General features: G+C 35.6%; 1 protein-coding gene across 1 annotated transcript in view; it reads left to right on the top strand.

The window, feature by feature from the left end:
* The window catches only part of GRIA4 (glutamate ionotropic receptor AMPA type subunit 4), a 365,546-nt gene that overhangs the window by 287,353 nt on the left and 50,626 nt on the right, over positions 1-27,567 (top strand). The window contains exons 7-11 of the mRNA XM_046686080.1: positions 2,689-2,847; positions 6,162-6,329; positions 7,559-7,663; positions 15,726-15,836; positions 24,130-24,336. Of these exons, the coding sequence (XP_046542036.1) occupies positions 2,689-2,847; positions 6,162-6,329; positions 7,559-7,663; positions 15,726-15,836; positions 24,130-24,336 (750 nt within the window). The remainder of the gene's footprint in view (positions 1-2,688; positions 2,848-6,161; positions 6,330-7,558; positions 7,664-15,725; positions 15,837-24,129; positions 24,337-27,567) is intronic.

Below are 27,567 nucleotides of genomic sequence, written 5' to 3' on the forward strand. Positions count from 1 at the left end.
GCAATGCAAGCATTGTTGAAGAGCCCTTTTCAGCACAGAACACCTCTCCCCTGCTCTCCCCTCTTCCCTCAGGGGCATTGTTTACTCAGTGTCTTAGCCATTGTTTCCCCTCCCCACATTGTAGATACAGTTTTATTACAATATCGCCCAGAACTTTCAGTTCCACAATATTCTGTGGATAAAAACTGAAATCTAAATGGCCACCAAAGTAACCATTCCCAAGGAAACTGCTTCACGCTCTTGAGCCCATCAATTTTCTGTATAAAATCATTTAAAAATATACGAAAGGAAAACTATTTCCTGTACTCAAACAGACATGGCTAAAATTGGCTGAGCCACGCACCATTCATTCAGCTCATAACCAAAAGGAGTTTATAGTCAGATATGGTAATATTTTTTCCTTTACCTTCAGCGTGTCTGCAGGATGGAATCAGAGAAATGTGGATTGTTATTTGTCGCTAGACTTTGCATCAGATGATTTTTCTGAAGGCTGCAGCTTTGCCTGTGTCTTGCAGCTGTGGGACAATGTTATGAAAGAAAGCTAGGCAGGCCTTCTATTTCAGCCACTGCTGAAAGAAAATAATGTCATCAATTAGCAACTAATGCAACAGTTGAATCACTGTGGCTTTTGGAAAACTGAAATTATTTGCCTGCCTGTGCGGCTGCCCTATATTCTCGTACAGGCAAATAAATGTTCAACTGACATTTTACCAGCTAGGGATTGATGGACAGTGTTTTCCCATTTTAAAAACATAGATTTGCTTTCTGGTGTCTGGTTTCTTCCCCAGTGAAATGAGAATGTTACTGATGAGCTGTCAAATTAGCTGGCACCTACTAGGCATGAAATAAATATTTGTTGAATGAATTAATTACTAATAGCTAGCATTTACTGAATTCAAACCAGATGTGCTAACTACTATAGCATTATCATTCTCACTTTGCATGTGGGAAACCTAAGGCCAGAAAGTCACAGAAGTGGGATTCGGAGCCTGGGCTATTGTCTACAGTATGACCCTGACTCTCCTTTGGTATTTGCAAAATTACCAAAATTAAGATCACACATGTTTGTGTAAGAATATGCAGCAGCATGGGGTAAAAATGTCAAACTCGAGAGTCATGTGGTTCTAATATGTATTTGCTGGGTGATCTTGAATAGTTTTACTTTGACCCACGAGCTTTGTTTCCTTATTTGTAAGATAAGGCTAGTAATAGGATCTACCTCTTAAGCTTGTTATGAGAACTAAACTAGATAGATAATCTGTGTAATGGGCTTAGCACAGTGCCTGGCACATAATAATAAGCCCAGCATCAGTATTAGCTATTAGCTGATCAGCACTCCTGGGACTCCCAATAGTGACTTTGCTTAGTTGCCGATACACTGGTCTGCATCTTCGTAAATAACCAAACAGCAATGTGCGTATATTGGCTAGTACAACCTCCTTTGTTATTAAAAAAAAAGAAAAGCACACACAGATGTTTCCCAAATCACGGCTGAGACCCATTCGGGAGGAGAGACAACATCAGTCTCCCTCTTCTCCCCTATTCCAGCACTGATTCCTACTACGACTTCAACTGCACGGTCTCTGCTGCATATTTCACTTCAAAAAAAAAGACAGAGCACTTTCTTTCCCTTGGTCCCCTCAACACAACTGAACCAAATTCACATTTGCAAAAGAAACTTTACTAAATACTAAGAGAAAACAAGAAGGAAAGCAAATACAGTCATACAAACTGATGTGCATCTGTGCATGTGTGTGTGTGTGTTTGTGTGTTTATTTTTCTCTGAGCTAATACCTTTACTTTTACTATCACTTCACTAATATGCTTTTTGCTCTCTTCTGGTAATTGTTCATTTGTTTTACACTTTGTACTGAGTGTGTAATTTTGTAAGGTACTGTAAATACTTAGTGGGGAAAAAAGGGAACAGGTGTAAAGCAAACTAGATAGAAGATAGATAGACAGATAGATAGATAGACAGACAGATAGAAAATAACTTTCCAGAATTTTTGAAACTCAGATAACTACCACTGGACCAAAAAAGGTAACACCCTTTCTTCCCAGCTTCCTCACTCCACCTGATAGACACCATCTTTTCTCCTACCATTCAAGGCTCCATGAATGGCCTATCTTGCTCTTTTCTCTTCCGTTTCCCTTTCCCAGGACTATGAGGTTTGTAGGGACTGATGTAATCAAAGCTTTCACCCTCCCTTTTTCAAATTACCAGCTGTGTCTGCTTTTAGATCACTTTGTAATTAAATTGAATCCCCCTAACATGGTGTTACCCGTCACACACTCAGAGTACCTTCATACCTTGATATTACCTTCACATAGACATGTTTCTATTTATCTACATCAGAGGGCAATTATCCCTTCAACAGGAGACTCTTTAATGCTACCGAATTCATCTCCTACATCCCCCTCCATGCCTCATAAAAGGCATTCAGGAAATACTTGTTGAATTGAGGTGAACTGAATTGAAAACATTCGTATCCTTTTCTCATGTATTAGATTTTGAATGACAGAATTTAACAGATAAATTGATATAACTGGATCTTCCATCTGTTTCCAGCCATTGCTGTATTAGAAATCTAGTAAGATGTATATATTGGTTATTGATTTGTGTTACCAGTGAAGAGCTGAAATGTATAACAATGAACTAAACTTAAACTGTCATGTTGATCTTTGTAGGGATTCAAGGATATTTCTCTTGAGAGGTTTATCCATGGTGGAGCCAATGTTACAGGATTTCAGTTGGTAGATTTTAATACACCTATGGTAACCAAACTAATGGATCGTTGGAAGAAACTAGATCAGAGGGAGTATCCAGGATCTGAGACTCCTCCAAAGGTATTTGTTTGTTTTTATCTTACATATTTTTAGTATTTTTAAAATTTAAGTTAGAAAGTTCATTATGTTGTTCTTCTAATAATATTTTGTCAGACGTAGAGTGGCATAGGGCAGAAGCATTTAGTCACTATCATTGTGCTTCGCAAGCTCTTAGTAATTTCTAATTTCTATATTTAAGAGTACAGTTGTTAGACATTAGCTCAAATAGTTTTCTATTATTATTATTTCACATATGAATTTCTGCAAAAAAATTGTATACTTTTAAGAAACTTTTTGTTAACCAAATATGAACAACCATTGGTAATTATTCCACTCAAATAAAAACAATATTTGCAATGTGACTTATAATGAGTAGGTAAATTGGTACAAATGTAAAATGTACAAGCTTATGCAAAATTTCTTTTCCAAATTAATAGCAAAAGGTCAGGTTGTTTAATTTTTTCTGATGGACATTGCAGCAGTATGTTATTGGAATCCGCAACAGAAGCTGGTAAATTTCTGATCAGAAGCACATTTTTTCCTCACCTGAAAAGATAGGTGACTTCCTTAGACATCATGTAAATAATAGCATATTGTTTCTTAAACTCCAACTTCGCGGTTTCAAGCTCCTACATAATAAGACATTATCATTTTTAACAACTTTTACTAATCTCTCATTGACAATATATTCTCGTAAAAAGTTTTCCAATATAGTTAACACTGAAGTCACGGCCAACAGTACTATAACTCATGCCTGAACAAAGCTTATCTAACATACGTATTTTCTCCATAAGGCACACCGTTGCCTACCTGCACTAAGGAACAGTAGACAGCACTTCAGCACTATACTTTTGGGCCACTTTAAACAGTGAAATAGTCAGAAAAAGCATAAAACTGTGAAAACCTGGCATTAGAGAGACCACAAAAAGGACGCTTGTCTAAAGTATAAGCTGAAGTAAGGAGGCAGAGTGTTGCCTTGCTTGACTGCAGCTAGGAACGTGTGTGTGTCTATTATGCATCTTTGGAGTCCTCACCATTCCTAGCTAGTGCCTAGCACATTTTCCAAAAAGTTCTCAGATATGATATGAAATTTCATCCTCACCACAACCACAGGAGATAGTCCTTACTACCTTTTTTAATTTGGTTTTGCTGAGTTTTGTGTTCCATTGTTGAAGATTGTACTCCACATTCCTGTAAAACTATGAATAGCAGAATTAGAATCCATCTAGTTCTTTCTTCTCAAAGGCAAGACTCTTGTCACTGCACAATGATTCTGCCAAATTCTGTCTTGTTATCTACACTCTTGGTAAACATAACTCATTCCACCCTTCTAATTTCTGGCTAAAGCAAAAATGACTCTAGGCCAAGACCTGGTTTTACCCTGCCCCAAAGTGAAGTGTTTATTTAGTAAGAATTTTCCAGATGCCATCTAGAAGTGTGTGCCCATAAATATGATTTCTTGGACTTCAGCACAATAAGGCACGTGGAAAAGAATGAAATCCTTTGAAAGGTAAAACTGATTGAAACTACTACTTCTTTCCATCTATCAGCTCTACGACCTGTCAAAGGCCTTTGCTGCTCTGGCCAAATGTCTGTTTTGCTCTACTCTGTTCTGCTCCGTAGGATATCTGTTCTTTTTTCTAATTCACTTGTTTCATAAAAACGGATGGACTTTTTAAAACACAGCAAGTGCATTCGCTTTTTGGTGCCATCTCTTCTTAGCTTTTTTCTCCCCATTAAAAAAGTAACAATATTTTTCTTTTTCTTTTTTCCTCTCTTGATCCTAAAATACTAGCATTGCATTTTTCTCTTGCCCTTTATGTCCTTAGTAGGTTTCACTTTTTTTCTTGATTTATTTTCTTCCCTTACAAGAAGATGATTTGATGGCTTTCTCTACTCAAAGACATGTTGGTCCAGGCAGAGAAGGAGGTGTATTCCTGTTTGGTTTAGCACTGCTTAAGCACCTTAATCTCCTTCAGCCACCCCACCCCGATTGTGAGAGTGTATGCCTATCCTTAAGCCTACTTTGTCATGTCCTTGAAGATATATTGCAAAGCTCTCAATTTCCACGTCTCACATAAATCTTTCTACTGAAAGCTTTTGAACTGGGTCCTCTACCATTGAAAGGTTCTTCGTTAGAACTGATATTCTTTATCTTCTCCATGTTTTGGTCTTCCTCTTCCCTGGAATGCTGGTTGCCATACCTAGTAGTCATTTTGCCCAAGTTTTCTTTCTACAATTTGAATTTCAGATGATTTTTCTTTGTTTACAAGGAGCAAATCAAGGAGATCATCTTCCGTATTCCATAGCACAAAACTATCCTTACTATAGGCTTAGAATGTCTTAGTCATATGGAGTTGACCATATGGAACTCCTGAGAGGGATAATGTGGTTTTTTTGTCATGATTAGCAGTTGATGCTTCAAGAAAATGTGCCACATTTTCCATGTGTTAAGGAGTTCTGTAATCAAACTGTACCTGTATTCCTTGTTCTTTTTATTTTCAGTTTAAATGAATTACATTTTCTCAGTTTTTCCTCACTTCCTCTCCTAACCTTAATGATCTCTTCCTGGAGGCTCCATCATACCTCAAAGAGAAGCAGAAGAGGGGGAATCATCAGAAAGCAGATGTCTGTACTTCACTTCTCCACTTTGATCCCAGGTTACAGTGGAAGCTTAGAGAAATGACTCAACGTTTCTGAGTACACTCAAAGGGCATGGGCACAGCGATACTCATTCCTATTCAGCACAGGGACCGGGGCACACACGTTTGTTAAATATGTAGATGTTATTTCTGGCATCCTATATCTGAATAACGACGAACATCCCTACCCATTCTTCTGAGGAACTGAATAAAGATATACACTTCAAATCAATAAACATATATAAAATTTCAGGGGGCCCTGCTGGGAATTTTGGAGGAGGAGTGAGACATCCCTGGCCTCCTGGGGCTCAGGCACAGCAACAGACCACGAGGCAGACTGAGGCAATACTGTGCTTAGCTCTTTATACTTCCGCTGTTTCTACTTGGACACAACAGAAAGACCTAACCTAGATGTCTTGCTTTTCCCAACTGATGTAAAACTGTGTATTAGAATTTCTATACTTCCGAGGATATTTTCTCCTTTTTAAATCAGAATGGTAAGGTTTGGTATACAGTCTTTGTAATAAAGCAATAATAGAAATTTCAGAAGCTAGAGTCAATTAGTTATGGGTAATTTAACTGTCCTTCAGACAAGATGATGCTTTACGTCATAGAGCCACAGAGCCCCCAGACCATTCTTGGTGATTGATAAGATTTTAATGTTTACTGTTATAATTACTCTTATTTTGTTAGTACACGTCTGCTCTGACTTATGATGGAGTCCTCGTGATGGCCGAAACTTTCCGAAATCTTAGAAGGCAGAAAATTGATATTTCGAGGAGAGGCAATGCCGGAGATTGTCTGGCAAATCCTGCTGCTCCATGGGGCCAGGGAATTGACATGGAGAGGACACTCAAACAGGTAACTCACAGTTTTATTTAAGTTCAATTTATTCCACAGTCTTGTTTAGGCAGAATATTGAAGAACACAGAATAATTTATCTGAGAATAAATATATATTACAATTGACATTTTAATATATTAAGCCATTACCATTTCTGAGACATTTCTAAATAAGAATACTGATGTTTGTATCTTATGTAGATGCTTAGTCAGGATAAGCTAGGTTATGCCACAGTAATAAACAACCCCAAGGCCCAGTGGCTTAAAACAACACAAGAGTATTTCTCACATACACTAGATTAGTAGGGGCATTATGTTAATTGTTGTCATTCAGGGGCCCAGGCTGACAAGAGATACCATCTTGCATGCTGCAAAGGGAAATGGAATTGTGGGGAGATTTCGAACTGGCAATTAAATGCTCCAGTTCAGTAGTGACATTCATCACATCAATTTACAACTCATTTGTCAGAAAGAGTCACATAGACCTAGCTAACCACAAGAGGTCCAAGAAGTACAAGCCAACCTTGGGCCTAGAATGGGGAAGAACCAGAAATATCTGGCAAACGCTACTAATGATTACCTTAGTAGATCTTTAAATTTCCTGGTAACTTTGGATTAGGTAATTTGTTTTAGTCATTTATAGTTATACCAACACTATTTTTAAATAATTAATGTAAATTTATTTATATATTTAATATTATGTTTTAAATGTTCTGAAATGTCATAGGTTCAGAACATAAGTAAAAGTGAATTTAATAAAGATATGGAATAAAGTACACTTGAATATTTTCAAAAATATAGTTACATTTTGAACTTCTTGTATCTTAATTTTAATATTATCAAAGAGAAATATGATCTGGTGTGGTTATCAGGGCTATTTAATCTATTGTGTGGATATACAAATGAAACTGAAAAGTAACTATAAACAAACCATATTTCCATTCCTTTATTATAAACAATACTTCAATATTGAGGCAGTATTCTGTTAGTTCCAATGGAAATTTTATGATATAAAAACCAAAACATATTCATCTTCCAGGTATATAGCAGAACTTCTTATACATTCCTTTGATAGTCTTCTTTCAGATTCTATTCCAGTAGCTCAAACACCCCATGGGTTTTTGGTGAGTTGCTTATAGTTTATAGTTCCACACCTCCACGTAGTCATAAGCCTCACAGATGAAGTCGAGATTTCTATAAGTGAACTGGCAAATGAACACATACGTGGGTTTTCTTTTTCGTTCATAGGTTCGAATTCAAGGGCTGACAGGGAATGTTCAGTTTGACCACTATGGACGTAGGGTCAATTACACAATGGATGTGTTTGAGCTGAAGAGCACAGGACCTAGAAAGGTGAGCCACACTCAAACTATTTTCTTAGTTTGCTTTTGACATTTTTAAAGGCTTATAGGTAAAAGGTAGCTGGATCTTCTACGTTTTTTTTAAATGTGAGTACTTACAAATAGTGCTTTCTTGATAATCTGTGAGGAAATAAATTCTTGTGTCATATAATTGATATTCAATGGTGTGCCAAAACTGAAACAAAGTAATTTATGCACTGTTTATATCCTTTATCCAAAATGGAAGCAATATTTAAAAAAAAAAAACACTTAAATGAATCCCACAAAACAAAATTTACTCAGCAGGAAGCACACAATGCAGCTAAGAGACATACTCACCTCCATGTGGTCATTTGTGAAATTGTTAGAGAGAGAACTAAGAAAACTACTTCTAATGGGTGGGCATATTTAGAACAGGCTGAATGTTCTTGAAGTAAACATGTAAACACATTCAAATGAGCAAAGGAGAGAGCAGGCAGAAGATAAGATTATTAAGATTATTGTTAAGCTGAGAAGAGAGAGAAACATCTATGAAACTCCAAGTGAGGCACCAAGGAGGTTGTTCAGGAACCTGCTGGTCTAAAGATTTCAGAAGGTAACTCTGCTGGTCTTACAATGTGACAGGCAAGTCAGTGCTCTCCCTCACATCGAAAAAGTGCTTTACATAATGGAACCGTACAATCCCACCACAGTAATTGGCTATAAACATTATATATTAACATAATTTTTTTATTGAGTTTATGATAGTTTACAACCTTGTGAAATTTCAGTTGTACATTATTATTTGTCAGTCTCATTATAGGTGCACCACTGCACTCTTTGTGCCCACCCCCCACTCCTCTTTCACCTGGTAACCACTAATCTGTTCTCTTTGTCTATGTGTTTATCTTCCGCATATGAGTGGAGTCATACAGAGTTTGTCTTTCTCTATCCGGCTTATTTCGCTTAACATAATACCCTCAAGGTCCATCCACGTTGAGGTGAATGGGACAATTTTATCCTTTTTTATGGCTGAGTAGTATTCCATTGTATATATATACCACATCTTCTTTATCCATTCATCAGTTAATGGGCACTTAGGTTGCTTCCACATCTTGGCTATTGTGAATAACACTGCAATGAACATAGGGGTGCATGAGTCCCTTTGAATTGCTGATTTCAAGTTCTTTGGATAGGTACCCAGTAGTGGGAGGGCTGGATCATATGGTGTTTCTATTTTTAATATTTTGAGAAGTCTCCATACTGTTTTCCATAGTGTCTGCACCAGTTTGCATTCCCACCAGCAGTGGATGAGGGTTCCTTTTTCTCCACAGCCTCTCCTACATTTGTTATTTTTTGTCTTGATAATTTTAGCCATCCTAACAGATGTAAGGTGAAAGCTTAGTGTAGTTTTGATTTGCATTTCCCTAATGATCAATGATGATGAGCATCTTTTCACGTGCCTATTGGCCATCTGTATATCTTCTGTGGAGAAATGTCTGTTCATATCCCCTGCCCATTTTTTGATTTGGTTATTTGATTTTTTGTTATTGAGTTGTGTGAGTTCTTTATATATTATGGAGATTAACTTTTTGTTGGATATATGATTTGCAAATATTTTTTCCCAGTTGGTGGATTGTGTTTTTGTTTCAATCCTGTTTTCCCTTGCCTTGTAGAAGCTCTTCAGTCTGATGAAGTCCCATTTGTTTATTCCTTCTGTTTTTTCCTTTGTCTGAGAAGACATAGTATTGAAAAAGATCCTTTTAAGACTGATGTCAAAGAGTGTACTGCTTATATTTTCTTCTAGAAGTCTTATGGTTTCAGGTCTTACCTATAAGTCTTTGGTCCATTTTGAGTTTATTTTTGTGAATGGCATAAAAGAATGGTCTATTTTCATTCTTTTACATGCAGCTGACCAGTTTTCCCAACACCATTTGTTAAAGAGACTTTCCTTTCTCCACTGTATGTTCTCAGGTCCTTTGTTGAAGATTAGCTGTCCATAGATGTGTGGTTTTATTTCTGGGCTTTCAATTGTGTTCCATTGATCTGTGTGCCTGTTTTTTTACCAGCACCATGCTGTTTTGATTACCATAGCTTTGTAGTATATTTTGAAGTCAGGGATTGTGATGCCTCCAGCTTTGCTCTTTTTTCTCAGGATTGATTTAGCAGTTCTGGGTCTTTTGTTGCCCCATATGAATTTTAGGATTCTTTGTTCTATTTATGTGAAGAATGTCATTGGGATTCTGATTGGGATTGCATTGAAGCTGTAGCTAGCTTTAGGTAGTATGGACATTAACTGTATTTATTCTCCAATCCATGTGCATGGAATAACTTTCCATTTCTTTATGTCGTCATCAATTTCTTTCAGGAAAGTCAAGTAGTTTTCATTGTATAAGCCTTTCGCTTCCTTGGTTAAATTTATTCCAAGATATTTTATTCTTTTTGCTGTGATTGTGAATGGGATTGTGCTCTTCAGTTCTCTTTCTGTTAGTTTGTTATTAGAGTATAGAAATGCAACTGATTTATGTAAGTTGCTTTTGTACCCTGCAACTGTGCTGTAATTGTTGATTACTTCTAGCAGCTTTCTGATGGATTTTTTAGGGTTTTCTATATATAAGATCATGTCATCTGCAAACAGTGAGATCACTTCTTCATTGACTATTTGGATTCCTTTTATTTCTTTTTCTTGCCTAATTCCTCTGGACAAAACCTACAGTACTATGTTGAATAAGAGTGGTGAGCATTGGCACCATGTCTTCTTCCTGTCCTCAGAGGGATGGCTTCCAGTTTTTCCCCATTGAGTATGATGTTGGCTGTGGGTTTGTCATATATGGCCTTTATTATGTTGAGGTACTTTCCTTCTACACCCATTTTATTGAGAGTTTTTATCAGAAATGAATGTTGGATTTTGTCAAATGCTTTCTCTGTGTCTATTGAGATGATCATGTAGTTTTCATTCCTCATTTTGTTAATTTTGGTAATGTGGTGTATTGATTGACTTGTGGATGTTGAACCATCCCTGTGTCCCTGGTATAAATCCCACTTGATCATGGTGTATTATCTTTTTAATGTATTGCTGTATTCAGTTTGCCAATATTTTGTTGAGGATTTTTGTGTCTATGTTCATCAGTGATATTGGCCTATAGCTTTCCTTCTTTGTGCTGTCTTTGTCTGGTTTTGGGATCAGGGTGATGTTAGCCTCATAGAATGTATTAGGAAGTGCTCCATCTTCCTCAATTTTCTGGAGTAGTTCAAGAAGGATAGGTATTAAATCTTCTTTGAATGTTTGGTAGCATTCTCCAGAGAAGCCGTCTGGCCCTGGACTTTTATTTTGGGGGAGGTTTTTCATTACTGTTTAAATCTCTTTACTTGGGATTGGTTTATTCCGATTATTTCTTCTTGATTCAGTTTTGGGAGGTTGTAACACATATAATTTTTAACAGTTCTTTTCTCTAAGATTAGCTAGGATGCTCAAGGAAAGAGATGTTCAAGTTACTTTATCTACAAACTCTATTTGTTTCAATGCTTGGCTATTTAAGAAAACGTTCCCAAATACACTTTCCTGCTTTATTATAATAATGGTAGCTACAATTTATGAAATTCCTGCTGTGTCCCAACCACTTGACTTGGTGTAATTCAATCCTCACAACAAACCTACAGTGTGAGTACTATTATCTCCCTTTTTCCAGTAAGAAAATTATGATCCAGTAGGTTATAGTTACTTGTCCAAGGCCTGTAAGTAAGAAAAACAAGATTTTCATTCAGAACCTCTCTACATCATTACCTCACCTGAGTAGACCCTGCTGTAAAGGAGTTTATTTTCTAGTAGAGTAGAACATAATAAATTTCATATGATAGTTAAGGAGAAGGCATGTGTGGAGGAGGTGGGATTTAAAGTTAGCCATGATGTTAGAGTTCGGATAGGTAGAAATGGAAGAGGCAAGAACCTGAAGACAAGCTGGAGGCAGGACAGTTAAAGTCTTACATGAAAAATGGCAGAGCTTTCTGAGTTGTGTTTTGCTCCAGTCTGTCATAGCATGTGTTTCTGTATATACAAGAGAAGGAGAGATTTGGAGCTGCCATGAAAACCATCTCTAGCTTTTCAGACTCTTAGTGGCATTTCCTTCAGTGCAAGCTGCCAGCTAATACGGGGTGGGCTGGAGATGCAGAGCAGGTAGGGCAGGAGATGGATGACAGACCTTGGAAACCAAGCTGCCTGATGGGCTCCGCTAAAGACACTGCCTGCAGCAAGGGACTGAGACATGCTGCCAACAAGAAATTTAGGAAGTTGCATGTAAACACCAACTTTACACTCCCTATCAGCACACAGCCAGCAACATGAAAAAAAGAGGGAGGCCCATTTTCAGCAAAGTCCCTCTGCTAGCTGTAGAGCAGACAGAATACTCCCCAGGCCCCTAAAAACATTGGTGGGCAGAGGGAAAACAGGCACACTTTCCTGCTACAAACCAGATCTTGCGAAGTTAGTCACTGAAGCAGAAGCTTTGTAAAATGCAAAAGACAATTCTATATTTCACAAAACAGTAAATATAAGAAGCAAAATGATCTCTCTATAAAAGAAAGACTACAGTCATGTGTTGCTTAACGACGGGGATACATTCTGTGAAAAGTGTTGGATGATCCCGTCGTTGTACAAACATCATAGAGTATACTTACACCATCCTAGATGGTATAGCCTACTACACACCTAGGCTATGTGGTACTAATCTTATGGGACTACCATCGTATATGCAGTCCATCTTTGTGGAAATATCATTATGCAGCTCATGACTGTACTGAGAAAGGAAGCTGGTGGTAACTAGTGATATATCAATTGGGCTCTTTATAGTACTGAAACTTTTGAATCCTGATGGCTACAAAAGTTAAGATTTTCTTAGGAGAAAGTTAAAGAGTAAGATGGGAGAATCTTCACACTCAGCTGACATTCGTCTAAGACTCTTAAAAGAAATATGCAATGTAAAATGGTGTAGACTCATCTGTCTTCGTTTTTCTGTGGCAACGATCAACTTGGGCATCCTGTCAGGAATATTAAACTTAAAAATAAACTGCCATGAGAAACATTCTGCTAGTGAGACTTGGCAATATGTCTGAAAAGTGAGCAATCGTTCTTGTAATTTGAACACTTGCCAGCAAGGGAGTTATCTTTGAAAATAGATCAGAGAGCCAACCCATCCATTTGTCTGACTTCTGTAACAGGAAAACTGATGGAGAGTCTCATTAAGCAGAGCCACAAAGCTCTTTCTGAAGTCCCAGCTCTTAAGTATGGTGGAATCTTGTCATTCCAGTGACCCTGAGAGGGGATGCTCTGGGACAGACTTACATAGTTTCAGGAATTCTTAATTATAAAAATTATATTGATTGAAAGCAGGTTATATGCCAGACACAATAATGGAGAATTGATGTGCATTTTTTCAGTTAATCCTCACAACAACCTGAACGTAAGATATATTTTTCTCATTTTATAGAAGAGAAAGGGAAGGCTCAGAGAAACAAGCGACTTACCCAGGGATGTTCTACTTGAAAGAAGTGGAGCTGGGCTGGAAACCAAGGCTCACCTGGCTCCTGAGCTCACGCTCTTAACTACTATGAAATAGTACCCATCCCAGGGCCCAGAAGGGCTTTCTTTGGGGCTGGTATTGGAATTAAGCCATGTTTTTCAGGACACGTCTGGTCAGGTCAAATCAGCTCTCCAAGGAACCAGCTTTGAGTAGAACAGGGTCTCCTCACAGCCCCTCCAAATGCTACATTTCAGGCAAAGTCTGCGTAAATACAGAGAAGTTTCCTCATACATTATATTATGGTTGTATTTGCACGCAATTCAGCTTTAGGAGGTCAAAGAGGACAAATATTTTTCTGACACCCCTTGGCAATTTAGTGGTTTAAATGCTTCCATACTTTTGCTCTGGAATTACAAAACTGTTTTCCCCCAATTTCTGTCTCTAGGAAAGCTGCCTAGTTCCCTGTCTGATTAAATGAGATAGGGCTTGGGGAAAGTTCTTAGAGGATTGTAAAGGTTGTGAAGAACTAAAAAGAAAAACTCCATCTTGAGTTGGGTTCTAGGTCCAAATGTTAGGATTCCTTTGGGAGTGACCCCTGGATCACTGTCCACCCAGTAAAGTCTTATTTCCCAGTAAGTCCATAGCCCACATGACATCTATCATTAATTGATCCCACATCACAAACTGTGTCTTTCTTTTTTCACTAGAATTACAAGTTAATATAAGGCAAATAGATACAATTGGGTAAAATTTTGCATATTATTTTAATTTGCCAGCACTTCTAAATCATTTATCCTTTGGGAATAGATAGTCGTGAACCCACAGGTTGTTTTTGAATGCAAAACGTCAAGATCTTTCCAGCATCTGAAGACTCTCCAGAATGTGTCCCAAATCCGTGGTTTTTCTGTTGTGGGAATTCATTAGTGAAGAAAAATTGTCTTTCTTGGAGAATGGGCTGCTGAGATTTAGAAGGTGGCTATATCCTAATGAAGTGCTAAACTCTAAAACTCATTTTCATGTCATGTAACTGTCATGTGGAAAGGAGAATTAACAGGAAAAACAATAAAAACAGGGTTTTTATTTTTTAAGTACATGTAGGAATTGAGGAGAGGGTAGGTCTCAAAAATATACTTGTTTTTTAATTTTTTTACTGAACTATTAAATAAATGTCAGCTATAAATGGATTTGTATAGACAATTGACAATAATTGCTGAATTAATATATACTCATAATTTTGGATAAAACTAAGAAGTATAGCAAGCCATGTTAATGAAACTTCTTTTTCTCCATCTATTCTGTTATTGAATTACATATGAAACATTTGTGAATAATATAGTGCCTCTTTCTGACCTGTTAATGCTTGCTTCATTTTATGTTCACAAATACTAACATGACAGTTAAGAAACTTGGAGGAAGCAAGAGAGACTTCCAAAACATATTAGAACAAAGAGTGAATACAGACCAGTGAGCATCTACATATATTTTATTGGAGAAATGAGTTTTATCAACTGCATCCAGAAATTCAAGAACAAAATTTGGCAAGCGTTAAATGAACACCCATTTGGGGAGGTTGTGTAGGATAAAAGCAAAATATATGGACTTGATGTCATACAGACTGAGTTTTTAATTCTGGCCTGACTAGAGTATAACTCGTGCAATTTATTTAACCTTCTAATATGGGTCCTCATCTCCAAAATATGGATAATAATTGCACCTACCTCTACATTTGCTGTATGTATGACCTTTAAGATGTATATGAAAAGAAGCCTCGAATGCAGTGTCTGTCACAGAGCCAGCAGTCAGGAAGTGGTAGCTGTTACTATCACTTAACGCTCTGCATGCTACAAAGAACCCTACATTTCCTTAACAATGATCCCGTTATAGTTTACTACTTTGTAAAGTGCTTAACTAATTATTTGAAATATTTTATGGAAAGGAGTTTGTTTCACGTCTAAAGTAGAAAGTAATATAAGGAATTAAAAATGAAAAAGTACAAATTTAAATGTAATCATTGAGAATGAAAATATTCTTCATTAATATAAATCTCTGACGTATTTAGCATTTTAGAAATGGTAAGATTGTTCCCTAACCTAGTGGCTCGGTTATATTAAACCAAAAACTATTTCTATATTGCTTTAAAAATATAAAAGCCTTTTTTGCTTGAAAATATCCTGTATATGTTCCCTTTGTAAATCTGGCTCTTCCCTTTACCATAAAACCTGTAATGTTATTGATAAAATCATGGAAATTGATTTTAGGGTGTTCGGTCAATCTTACTAGAAGAGAAGATCATCATGAAATGGTATTCCATCTGTATCCATATTCTTTTTTGAACCACTCATTCCCAATGTCTTGGCTACTCCGTGATTGTAAATAGTAAAGTTGCCAAATGTATAACCAGGCAGTATCACTAACCTTAGGAAACTGGCTCACCATCATTAAGAAAACTTCCAAATACCTTTTTTCATCTGTTTTTTAAATTTGTTTTGTTTGCTTTCTTATTAATACCCCTCATTGTTCCAATAAGAACTAGAGAAATTCTTCTAAAATGTGTTTTCAAGAATTTTCTCTGTTTGGCAGGTTGGTTACTGGAATGATATGGATAAGTTAGTCTTAATTCAAGATGTGCCCACTCTTGGCAATGACACTGCAGCTATTGAGAACAGAACAGTGGTTGTAACCACAATTATGGTAAGTTTCGGTCTATGCTTTATGCTGTTCCGTTTTGTCCACAGGCAATTTTAATTCCCCAGCTATGGTGAACAGAGCGGGGAAAAGCTGCTTCTGAACAGTGGTGGCATGGGTGTTCTGATCCACAAAAGTCCATTGAGGCTTTGAATAGGTTTGTCCTGAGCTTTGAGTATATTCAGTACTTTCATTTGTATTGTCTTTTGCTGTATTCTTCTTAGAAAAGTGCTCAGATGTTAAAAATTGAAACTGTCAAACTTTACTTGGAAATGTATGAAATGCTAAGACTCCAAAGAACAAAAGAATGAACGTGAAAAATATCAATGACCAATGACATAAAAATATCCAGTAGTAAACACCATATTATTGTTATGTTTTTTAAAACATCAATGTAATAATAGTTAATAGTGTTTAAAATGATAATTTCCAGATAGTTTAATTATCAGATAGTGATTTGCATTGTCTGTCTATAATAGTGGAGATATGAATGAAGATTTTAATGAGCATGCTTTATACAATGGAATGTTTTAGAAATAAATTTTGTTTTGTGTTTATTTTTAATGCGAAAAGGCTTTTTTGCACCGATTATTTTTCTCATTGGCTGGTGACAAATACACCACATAATTTATCGGACTTTTAGGAATTAAGGAAAATATTCATTCACCTCGTAAAATGAAAAATTCTCTAAATTTTAAGGCTGCTTTTTCAAAGAGACTCTCATGAAATATCTTACATGGTTTTCTCTTCTAAAGTCAAACATGACCTTTAGAGTCAAAGCTCGTCAAAGGAGATCAACAATCGGTGACTTTTTCTATCTAATTTAAAATTATATATCCTCAGCTCACTGTCTCATTAGACAGAACAAATATTTGTTTATTAAGCTCTTGTTCTAAATAAAGTGGAACTATTTGTGTAATTTAGTTTTTAGCTTATGTAATTTTAGTTTTAGGTTTTTAGTAATGTTGAGCTATTTCCAAAACTTTGGCATTGAGGTCAAAGCATAAAAATTCCAGGGAGAAACTTTTGTACTTTGCAATTAGTTTTATCTATGTTGCATCACCAGCTAGCAATTTAATGTTAATCTGCCAAAACTTGATTGGAAGTTTGTGATTTTAGAATGCAAACCAATCAACAGCAGTTTTTGTGTAATATATACCTTCTAACTTAATTGTGTAATATTTGCATGGGACTTGAAAAGCAATATATATATTTCTTTTCCTAAAAAAGACACAGTAATGGAAAGTCATACTTCAGTACAGTCCTCCTCTTTTCAGCCTCTGATGAAGAACCCTATTTTAAGAAACTGATCAAGAAAGAAATGAGTTCCACGCTCTTCGACCATTCCTAACTAAGGCTCAAGGCTTGTTCTCCTGTGTAGTCAATTTAAGCTAATTATTCATGTGGGATTCTTCTTGGATGACCAACTCTGGACTACCAGAAAAAAATTTTTTTTAAAGTTCTGTGACTTTTCTGAGATACTAGAACAAAAGAAGAATTAATCCTCATCTTTCTCAAGAAAATAAATAGAGGTTGAAAAAAAAATCACTTAGTGATTCTAACATAGCAATTCCCCTATCTTGAAATGAGGTCATTGTACATAAAATTATGGAATTATATCACTCCTAACTCCAAGGGTAGATTTTTTAAAAGTAGGATCTATGAATTTGTGTGTTTTTCTCAATATATACAGTTGTTTTCTTTAAAGGTTTTTTGAAATTTTGCCTGTTCTGTGTGAAATAAAGTGTTTTAATGTGCGTTATAGGTATAATGTAGAGAATGTCCTTTCCATCCCTGTTATTAAAGGGCTGGGGATATAATTCTTAAAACCAAAATACTGAATTACTTTTGAAAGCATGGCTAGTTTTCAGAAAGCATGCTATCAAAAAATAAGTGAAAATGATTGAAAAATCCAACTGTTTCCTATACACATAAAAAATATTCTGTAAAGTTATCTGTTGTTTGACAGTGATCTCAACAATATTTTTGCTATCAAAATAGTGCAATACTAGTATCTGTCTTTTGTATAAAAATGTAATCTTCATATAAATAATACCTCTGGCCTTTGCAACTACATAATCATTCAGTAATTCAAAAGAAACATGCTAGAATCTTTTCCTGAAAGTGTTTCTTATGTTTGCTTTTTTGAAAATGGTAGCCTGGGACCTATGACATCTCTACCACCTCATTCATTTAGAAAGAAATGCAATTCCTTGTAGATGAATGAGATGTTGGCATCTGTGTATAATAATCCCCCAGATTCAGTTGAAAACTCCCAACATAGATGGAGTTAGACATTGTAATACATGCAAGATAAAATATCTAGACACAGAAGAAGGCTGAGGGTATTGCGGCACTGGAAGTCATTCATTTTGATCGAAATTGATTTGGTATTGCTGTTCTCCCATTTGTCTTTCCTTTGTGTATGTTGTTATTTATATGTTGATACACTGTAATGGTATATGCTATTGTTAAATAAAATTTATTGAGAAATTCATTTATTCATTCATAAATATTTATTAAGCGTCTGCTATGTGCTAGGCACAGTTATAACCCCAGGGATATGTCAGAGAACAAATCAGACAAAAATCCTGCACTCAGTTGAACTTACAGTCTAGTGAGGGAAAGCAGACAAGAAACATAATAAATAAGTACATTAGATATCATTCTTAAATAAAATGTGGCTTTAGCTTTTTGTACTGTTGAAATTTATTTTTTCTTATAACAATGTTGTATGTCCATAATGTGATCTTCATTTTAATGATTAATTTGTTCTACCTGAATATAGTCATACTGCATATAACTTAGCTAAGTCTAAACAAAAAGTAAAATTGGCAATCTCATTACATGAGAATCATGACTACAAAGTTGAAAGGCCTAAAGTTTAAGATTCAGAAGTTCATCATGTTTTTGTCTTTTAAGTGTTAGTGACTAATAATTTTGTAAAATTCATGAAGCTGTGGCCATACTGATTTAACTTTTTGCATTCAAAATAATAATTTCCATAAACAATGGAAGGAAGCCAAATCTGTGCTTGTGGTTTGATAAGTGCAGCAACTGAGGAAAAAGGCAGTTCGCTGTGGACCTTGGGAGAAGAGAGGGTGATGTTGTCCTCTGTAATCTCACTACTTTCTTTGGCTACTGAACTCGCTGGAAAAGGAGAGAGAATGCAGTGATATTTCAGCCAAGCGCATTTTTCCCCAAATCCTTACAACTAAAGTTAAATGATGCTTATGATGCATTATTCAACTAAGAAGGTATTTCCTACCATCTTATGAACATAATAATCCTTTAGGAAAATTTTCCATAAATCCAAATTTATTCATTGCAGCATCAGAATTATGTTACAAACCTAAAACAATTTACTTAGCACACTTGATCTTTCCAGAGGTTGCTTTTCATACTTTATATGTTTCATATGTTATCTTCTCTATGTAGAATTCTGTAGATGCACTACACAGTCATGTGTCACTTAATGCCCAGGATACGTTCCAAGAAGTGTGTCACTAGGTGATTTCATCGTTGTGTGAACATCATAGATTATGCTTACACAAACCTAGATGGTATGGCCTACTACACACCTAGGCTGTATGCTACTAAGCTTATAGGACCACAGTCACATGCAGTCCATTGACCAAAACATCATTAGCAGCTCATGACTGTACATAGATACACGTGCATGTACAACAATATACACATTTATATATAATGTATTATGTATGTATATGTACATAAATATATAGAAAATAGCCATATATTTATTTTCTTCCTTGTACCAAATATTAAATTCTCCCAGACCTATACCTGCCTCCAAAGTACTTGTAACTCAATTAGTTTTTAACTGTTATTTTTAATAAACTTGAAACTGTGCAGCCATTAAATTTACTCATTTTTTTCTGAACTGAATAATACCTTAATTTCCCCTTTTAAGAATTTTACCTATGGGGTAAATTATCTACATCCATTAAGATTCTTTGGAGGAAAACAAAATATATGATGATGTACACCTGAAATTTACATAGTGTCATAAACCAATGTTACTACAATAAAAAAACTCAAAAAAAACATTCTTTTGAGAAAAGCAAATATCTACATGCTATGTAAATAACTTTGGTTATACTTTGGTTGATAGTATAATCAAATAAGTTTGGTTGATACTACTAATTTTATTATTTTAACTGTTTTCAATAGTAATTGTAATGATTATATTTGTAATTTTTAGAAAATCTTGAAGCCTTTCTAAGAAGCACTATTTCAACAATTTCACTTTTGCTAAATACAAATAATCCAAAAAAAATTTTCCTTGGTAGGAAGAGTACACTTTATTGATTGAAAATCATCTTAATCCACTTACACAAACATTTTCATAAGTAAGACCTAATGTGGCAACATTAGAGATGGAGTTCTTTCCTGAAATAATGGAGCATATGTAGAAGTATTCATTATGGAAAGTGTAGTAATAAACTCATAATAATTAAGAAATAATGCTATAAACTAATGTTACCTCAAGTAAAAAAAAAGTAATGCATTTAAAATAACTTTTAAGGAATTACTGTCCCACAGAGCACAGTAGTTGATAATAAAGATGGTAGGTTATAAGGGCCGGCCCCATGGCCTAGTGGTTAAGTTCAGCATGCTCCACTTTAGTAGTTCAGGTTCAGTTCCCAGGTATGGACCTAGACTACTTGGCAGCCATGCTGTGCTGGTGACCCATGTACAAAATAGAGGAAGACTGGCACTGATGTTAGCTCAGGTCAAATCTTCCTCAGCAAAAAACAAAAGAAAAAGTGGTAGGTTATATACTCTTAAGGCAGAAGTAAGAGGCTATATTCCACTTCTCTGATCATTCCATTTTTATTCACAATTGAACACCTGGGAGTCCATAAAGCTGTTTATCAAAGATGCCCCACAAATCCCCATTAAGGATCGACTAGAACTTATTTTTTATTATATTGGAAATATTTGGTATTTTCTTCACCCATAGTAACCCAAACTTTGTATTAAGTCTCTCCAAGTGTGCAATGTTTGAAGGGCTACTCATGGACAAATTGTCAGATTGGGGACCGAGTAAATGAGGAGACTGGGAAAGTGTTGAGGATTTGCTTCTTATTTGGATTTGACATGAAAGAAAAGCAAAATGAGATACACTCAGAGAAACTGGGTAAAACTGAGCAACCATGAAAGCTTCTGTTCAAGAAAAGCCTAGCCTTTCTCTCTCATTGCTCTTCCACCTCCCTGAGTGTGAACAGCTTATTTCTCTTATGCTGTATATACCACTCATCTGAATGCCGATAACTGTGTAGGCCCTAGTTGTGCAAAAAGTCTGGCTAAATTTCTAATCAACAGCTTCAGTAAGCTGAAGGTTTTTCTAGCCTCTGTTGACTTTTTTGGCAGGAAAATAAAGACCTAATGGGCCCCTGATGCCCAGAAAGGAAATTGAACAAAATGAAAGAAGATACTAAATAAAATTTTTACTCATATACGCATATGCTTGTTTCAGAAGAGATGACCTAGCACATACCACTTTCCTTTTCAAGACCTGAATCAGAAGTCCTAACATAATTACTTTGGAATGATATTCCTATTTAGGAAACACTAATAGATCAGGGAATCCTTACATTTATTGGGGGCCCTATATGTACCAGACACTATAAGGAGATATGAAAAGGTTTTAGCTACATTGTTTACTCAAAATTTCATACAAAGAATTTCATTCACTAAAAATACAGAAATTCATTTCTTTAATCTATCCCCTCTCTCGTTAAATCATATGAAATCTCAAATAGTTGCGCATATTTTGATGGATGCATAATAGCTTCAGAATTTTCCAGATACTTCAAAATATAGGTTCAACTCCTGTTTTTGCTAGTTCTGTGAAGTTGAACAATTTGCTTAACCTCTCTGAGCCTTAGACTTTCCATCTGCAAAATGGAAAATGCCTACCTCAAACTGTCAGTGTGAAAAGTAAATGAAAGAACCCAATTGAAGAACTTAGCGTTGTCCCTGATGCAGAGCAAGCACTAAATAAGTAAGAGCTGTTATTATTTTTCACTGCTATATTTTATTACTGGCCCATCTCTCTCACTCCTTCACTCTTATTACGAAGAATTTGATCTTAATTAAACACAAGAGAGCAAGGGGCATATTTCATTATTTTGTACCCCTAGTTCCCAGCAAACTGCCTGGCACACAGTGGGTGCTTGATAAATGTTTGATTAAATAATAAAAATGCAGCTTTTAATGAAGCAAATCGTTCAGTGAATAATGTAGAGGGAATTTAGCAAATTAGATGACTCATACTAGCTAGAGAAACTTCCACACACAAGTTAACATGGTAATATATATATTTGAAGGATAAAATTCTTAAGTGTTTAAATATTCCAGATATTTTAGAACTGTTCTTCAGCCCTAGTACCAATTGTGATTCTCCTTCTGAAAAACCCTTAAGTTTGTTATACTAATAGTTACAGATGATAGCTATGCAGCTATGTTAAGCGTTTTACAAATGTGTGATTATTGCTTTTTTCTACATATTTTTCCACATTTTTAATTAGCTATAGCAAGAAAAAAAGAAAATTAAGGATTAGTTTCTTATAACTACAAATACTTTATAGCATATCTTAGAAATTAACAATGCTTTGCAACAACTCACCACTTTTCATAACCACATTTATAGATTGCAAAGCCCTTTATATTTGGAGAATGTTTTCTGTAAGCTAATAAATAATTTTCATCTATCTAAAGAAAAGACAATTAGTTGTCTTAATTTTATAGGTGGAGAAACTTTCTTTATTCAAGTCTAGTGTTAGAATATTCATCAAATTCGAAGAAGTGAGAGACTTCTAGGTCAGTTGGCCATGTCAACCTAAGGCAGGATTTAAAATACTAATACAAGGACCAGTCCTAAACCATTGCCCACAATAGAGTTGTTTAGGGCATCTCTATGAGAAAATCATATATCATGTAATTTGCATTTTTCTTAAGATTTTAAAAGTAGTTTCTACATTAAAAACAAAATCAGAATTAGCATAGGCTGCCACATTATGCAAAGTAAATTACCTCCTAATCCAGAGTTCCAAAAGCAAGTTCAACTTCCTCAATTATAAATTTGCTGAGAGGGCAGAGATTCTTATGAAAGATTACTAAATGAATGTTACAGTACAATTTTATAAAATATGAATACATGATCTCAATGACATTGTGGCCAAAAGTAGTCATTCCTTGTCCGTGAGGATTGGAAAATCTTAGGTGTAGCCAGGAATTCTCTACATCTGGCATGTTCACCAGGCCTATCTTTTAGTTGGTGGCTTTAGTTTCCATTTATAAAATCAAGTTATTCTTTGCTAACATGTCTCCTTAGTTCATGGCCTTTAAATGGTTTGGTTTAGGGTTGTGTGTGCTCATGCATGTATGTGTGTGCACTTTAACTGAAAACTGTCCAGTTATTATTAGCCACCAGTAAATTTTTTCATTTTATGAGGATTTTCACAATAATTCTTCATCCTATTTTCTGTCTTACTTGCTTTGAAAACTAAATAAGAATATCATCTGAAGTGTATGATTGTCACAATTGGGGGAAAATTATTAGCTTCCATTAGAGACATATTTTATAAGAATGCATGGATCGCAACACTATTTAAAGCCAAAATATCAGACATTAGGAAAGCAAATTTAATGCAAATAAGTAAAAATTATTTAAAATGATATAAAATTTTTTAAACTATTAATTCATTTCTTCTTTGAACAATTGTGTAGCAAGTGCCTGCTCTGCGAAAGGCATCTTGTGAAATGCTAGAGATCAAAGAAAAATGACCTAATTCTTTTCCTAAAGGAGGTCACAGCTGAATGTGGCCAAACAAGATGCAGAATATGGAGACCTTGGATGAGTGACCGTGGGTCAGTCTTTTATTACATGAAGCTGACTACTAAACAGTCTTTAACTTCATGAGATATTTTGGAAATAGTAGTTTCATTGCCAAAGATGATAATTTATGTTTTTTTGAACAATTACTAATGGACATTTTTTTCTATCACAGTCACAGTGCTAGGTATGTCATAATCACTCAATAGAAAATTATTTTAAAAGCTTCATTTTTAGTATCCAATGTAAAGCAATTTAATTTACTTCTAAGCATATTTATATATTCATATTTTATTATTGATTTCTAGCCACACAAAATCAGTGTGTATATTAATACCAAATATAACCTTTTTGGCAAATTCTGAAACTGAAAAGTTACATGAAGATTTTCAAATGTTTTGTAATTTCTCCTTTACAGTTCTACTTCTCTCATTATAGGAATCCCCATATGTTATGTACAAGAAAAATCACGAAATGTTTGAAGGAAATGACAAGTATGAAGGATACTGTGTAGATTTGGCATCTGAAATTGCAAAACATATTGGTATCAAGTATAAAATTGCCATTGTCCCTGATGGAAAATATGGAGCAAGGGATGCAGACACAAAAATCTGGAATGGGATGGTAGGAGAACTTGTTTATGGGGTAAGCAAATCAATTTATTGAAGAATTTACTTACATAAACCTGAAACTTCTTTTCACTTGAGCACATATCAATTTTTAAGCAGTTTGATGCTGCTACGCCACAGACGTGTTATTTTGAGAACTACAGAACAAATCCATTAGTAATCTGTTATTTGATACCTGTAGGAACAGGTTTCCTTCAACAGTATAAAGTTGGACATTATTTTAACTAGTTACTTATATCTTTGTTGGTTGTAATTACTCATAAGTATCTTTTAAGTAATTGATGAAGCAGTCACTACACTATTTAGCGTCTAGAAAATAGTCACAAATAATGTAATATTCTTATAAATCTGTTGAACATGGTAAATTTAAACTTTAAGCATTGCTGTTATTTTTTTCATACAAGCATATATAGAAAAACACAAAAGCTAGAATTTATTCCATAGCAGGCCTCACATGAAAATACATCATGCTCTTCCCTCTGAGTTCACCAGGTATTGCCTGTACACGTTCGTAGCCAAGGGCAAATTCAACACAGATATTCCTGCTTGAATCAGAACCAGATCGTCCACCAGCTACCACTGCAAAGTGTCAAAATCAAACCAGCAGTGAATCGAATGCTAGTGATGGTCTGATATCGCCAAAGCCCAGAAACAAAACCTAGACGTCACAGTAAGCTCTGTTGATCAAGTAACCAATAAAAGTCACATACATTTGAAATGTATTCTGAAATTTCCTGTAAGCCAATTCATATTTCAGAAATTTCACCTTCAAATCATACTGTGTCTGATTAACCCTCACAAGTCCTCTTTGAGATGAAGAATTTTATGAGAGTCATCCTCACACAGAAAAGAATAAAAGTAGGAAGATTTAGAACATCACTGAATTCCACAGAGGGGCTCACTTTCCAAACCGGAACCGCAGTTCAATAGTTTCACGATTCCACATCCTGCTTTTCAGACCATGAAGCAATGAACTTTCTCATATAGCCCAGTACAGTAGCCACACCTCAGCGGTTGACAGTAAAGAGCAGTCGGTTAGTTTTATATCCATTTGAAAGAACTCCTGACAGGTTAGGTGTCCTAAGTGAGAAAAAAACGCAATTTTAAAAAAGCAAAAAGTATTTTACCACAGACTTCATCAACAGCTTGATATTGATCTTTAAGTCCAAAGAAAAAGGGTTCCTAAAGCGCGTGTTTCTTGGTAATATTTTAAACTTTTGATACAGTAAGCAGATTTGAGATGTGAACATTATCCAAGTTGTCAGAACTAGTCATTCATTTCCTTCGGAAAACATTATTGAGTATTTCATCTTAAAAAAAAATCACACTTAGTTACCAGTTGGTTACGGATGGGATTACTAACCTGAGTTACTTCTAGGGCGTTTGTTCCATCTCTCTCCTCCGGAGCCCTACTCACTGGGCAGCCCAGGCTCACCCCTTTGCAAGGGTTCTGACTACGTTTTATTGAGAGCATTTTATTTCAATAATGAAAACAAATGATATGAAGAGAGTAGCAGAATTAGAAAAAAAATTATATCAGTAGTGCACATGTCACAGTAACAGAAAGTCCTAGAGTCATGCAGTTCTTAGACAGAGAGAGGTGATAACATAATAATTATTAATACTTGTTATATTCATTCATCAGCTAGGTTTAAATACAGCAAGGGTTTAAATACCCCAAACTCTGCCACTTGAGCTGTCCACTTTTTTCCCGAAGAAATCTTTCATGTTTCTTAACACTTTCCGCAGATTTGGTACTTTTCATTCTGGTGTCTGCAAAGTCTGTACTTGCTTGCTTCTCCACCTTTTTTTACTTTCTTGTTGCTAACACATATAGAAATGCTCAGTTTCCAGGGCCCTAGGTAACACAGCCCATTCTCTTCTACCCCACAGAGCCTATTAGACAGCAAAATGATGAACTTTAAATCCATCATCTATATATTGCTTTACTTTATTCTTTGCAAACTTTGTTACTGTAATTGTTAGCAACAGATTATCTGTGAAACACTCATGTGTGATCTCAGCACACCACCAGGTGGTGACCCGGAAGCTCAGAACCTCCCTTTCCCTCTCAGGTCCTCTCTGTCTGTCACACCTGCGCACTGCAGCATGTCCACTCGACAACCTCCTGTGGGGCGCTGCTCCAGGGCCTTCTCCTGCGCCCTGCAGTACCGGTGTATATGGTTTAATCCAAGGGAATATTTCTCAGACACGTTCCATGGCCTACCAGCACCAGAATTACCTGTGGGATGTGTTAAATCGCTGGTTCCTGAGCCTCACTCCAGTGGTCCTCAGGAACCCCAACCCTATAGAGCCCCTGCGGGAGATATTTTACACACGTAATTTTGGGAATCGCTGAGATAATGGAACAAGCAACAATGACATATCTCCAGTGTTAGCAGAGAAAGCCTCTGTGTATCCTCTCTGTTCATCTCACAAATCTCAGACTTCAAAAGTGTCCTCCTTCAACATCATTATCACCACCTTTATGAAATGTCTGCCTTCTGTGGCCTTTAGTGTTATGTGCTGAGACCCCTTTATTTCTCCTCACACTTCTTTCCTTTTAAGGCTTTCACTCTCATTAGCAGTTACTTGTATAAATAAAAAAGTTCAGAAGATACTACACACACAACATAGTATGTGAAAGGTAGCATTTCAAATCAGTGAAAGGATGCATTATTCATTTATTCCTGTCAGGACAATAGGGAACTACTTGGAAAATTAATAATTTTGCAACACATCATCATGCAATATGCCAAATAAATCCAAGAGAGATCAGAGGTCCCATAATTATATCATATGAGACTGATCATATGATATGAGAAGGATTTTTCTAAGCATGAAAACACAAAGATAATAAACACAAAACACAAAAAGATAATTTTATATGGCTACAACAAAATTCAAAATGCATATAATGCAGTAAAATACCATGAACTAAGTTATGTGAACAAAACAAATGATGAATAGGGAAAATATTTGTAGTATATATAGAAAATAAAAGTTAATATTTTTAACCTATCTAAAGGTGCTTACAAATTAGTAAATAAAAAATGAATAGCCCATATGGAAAATGGGGGCAGATCATGACAAGTAATGCATAAAAGAAGTAAAAATTGCTATTTGTTTTACAAAGACAATTTCAAATTAGTACAATGAGATCTAATTTGCCATATAGCAAGTTGGCGAAGATAAATGAGAATAAAGATTCACGGGGGTGTACAAAATTTAAAGCTGCAGGTGTTTT

The sequence above is a fragment of the Equus quagga genome, chromosome 14 (assembly GCF_021613505.1).
Source record: "Equus quagga isolate Etosha38 chromosome 14, UCLA_HA_Equagga_1.0, whole genome shotgun sequence".
NCBI lineage: Eukaryota > Metazoa > Chordata > Mammalia > Perissodactyla > Equidae > Equus > Equus quagga.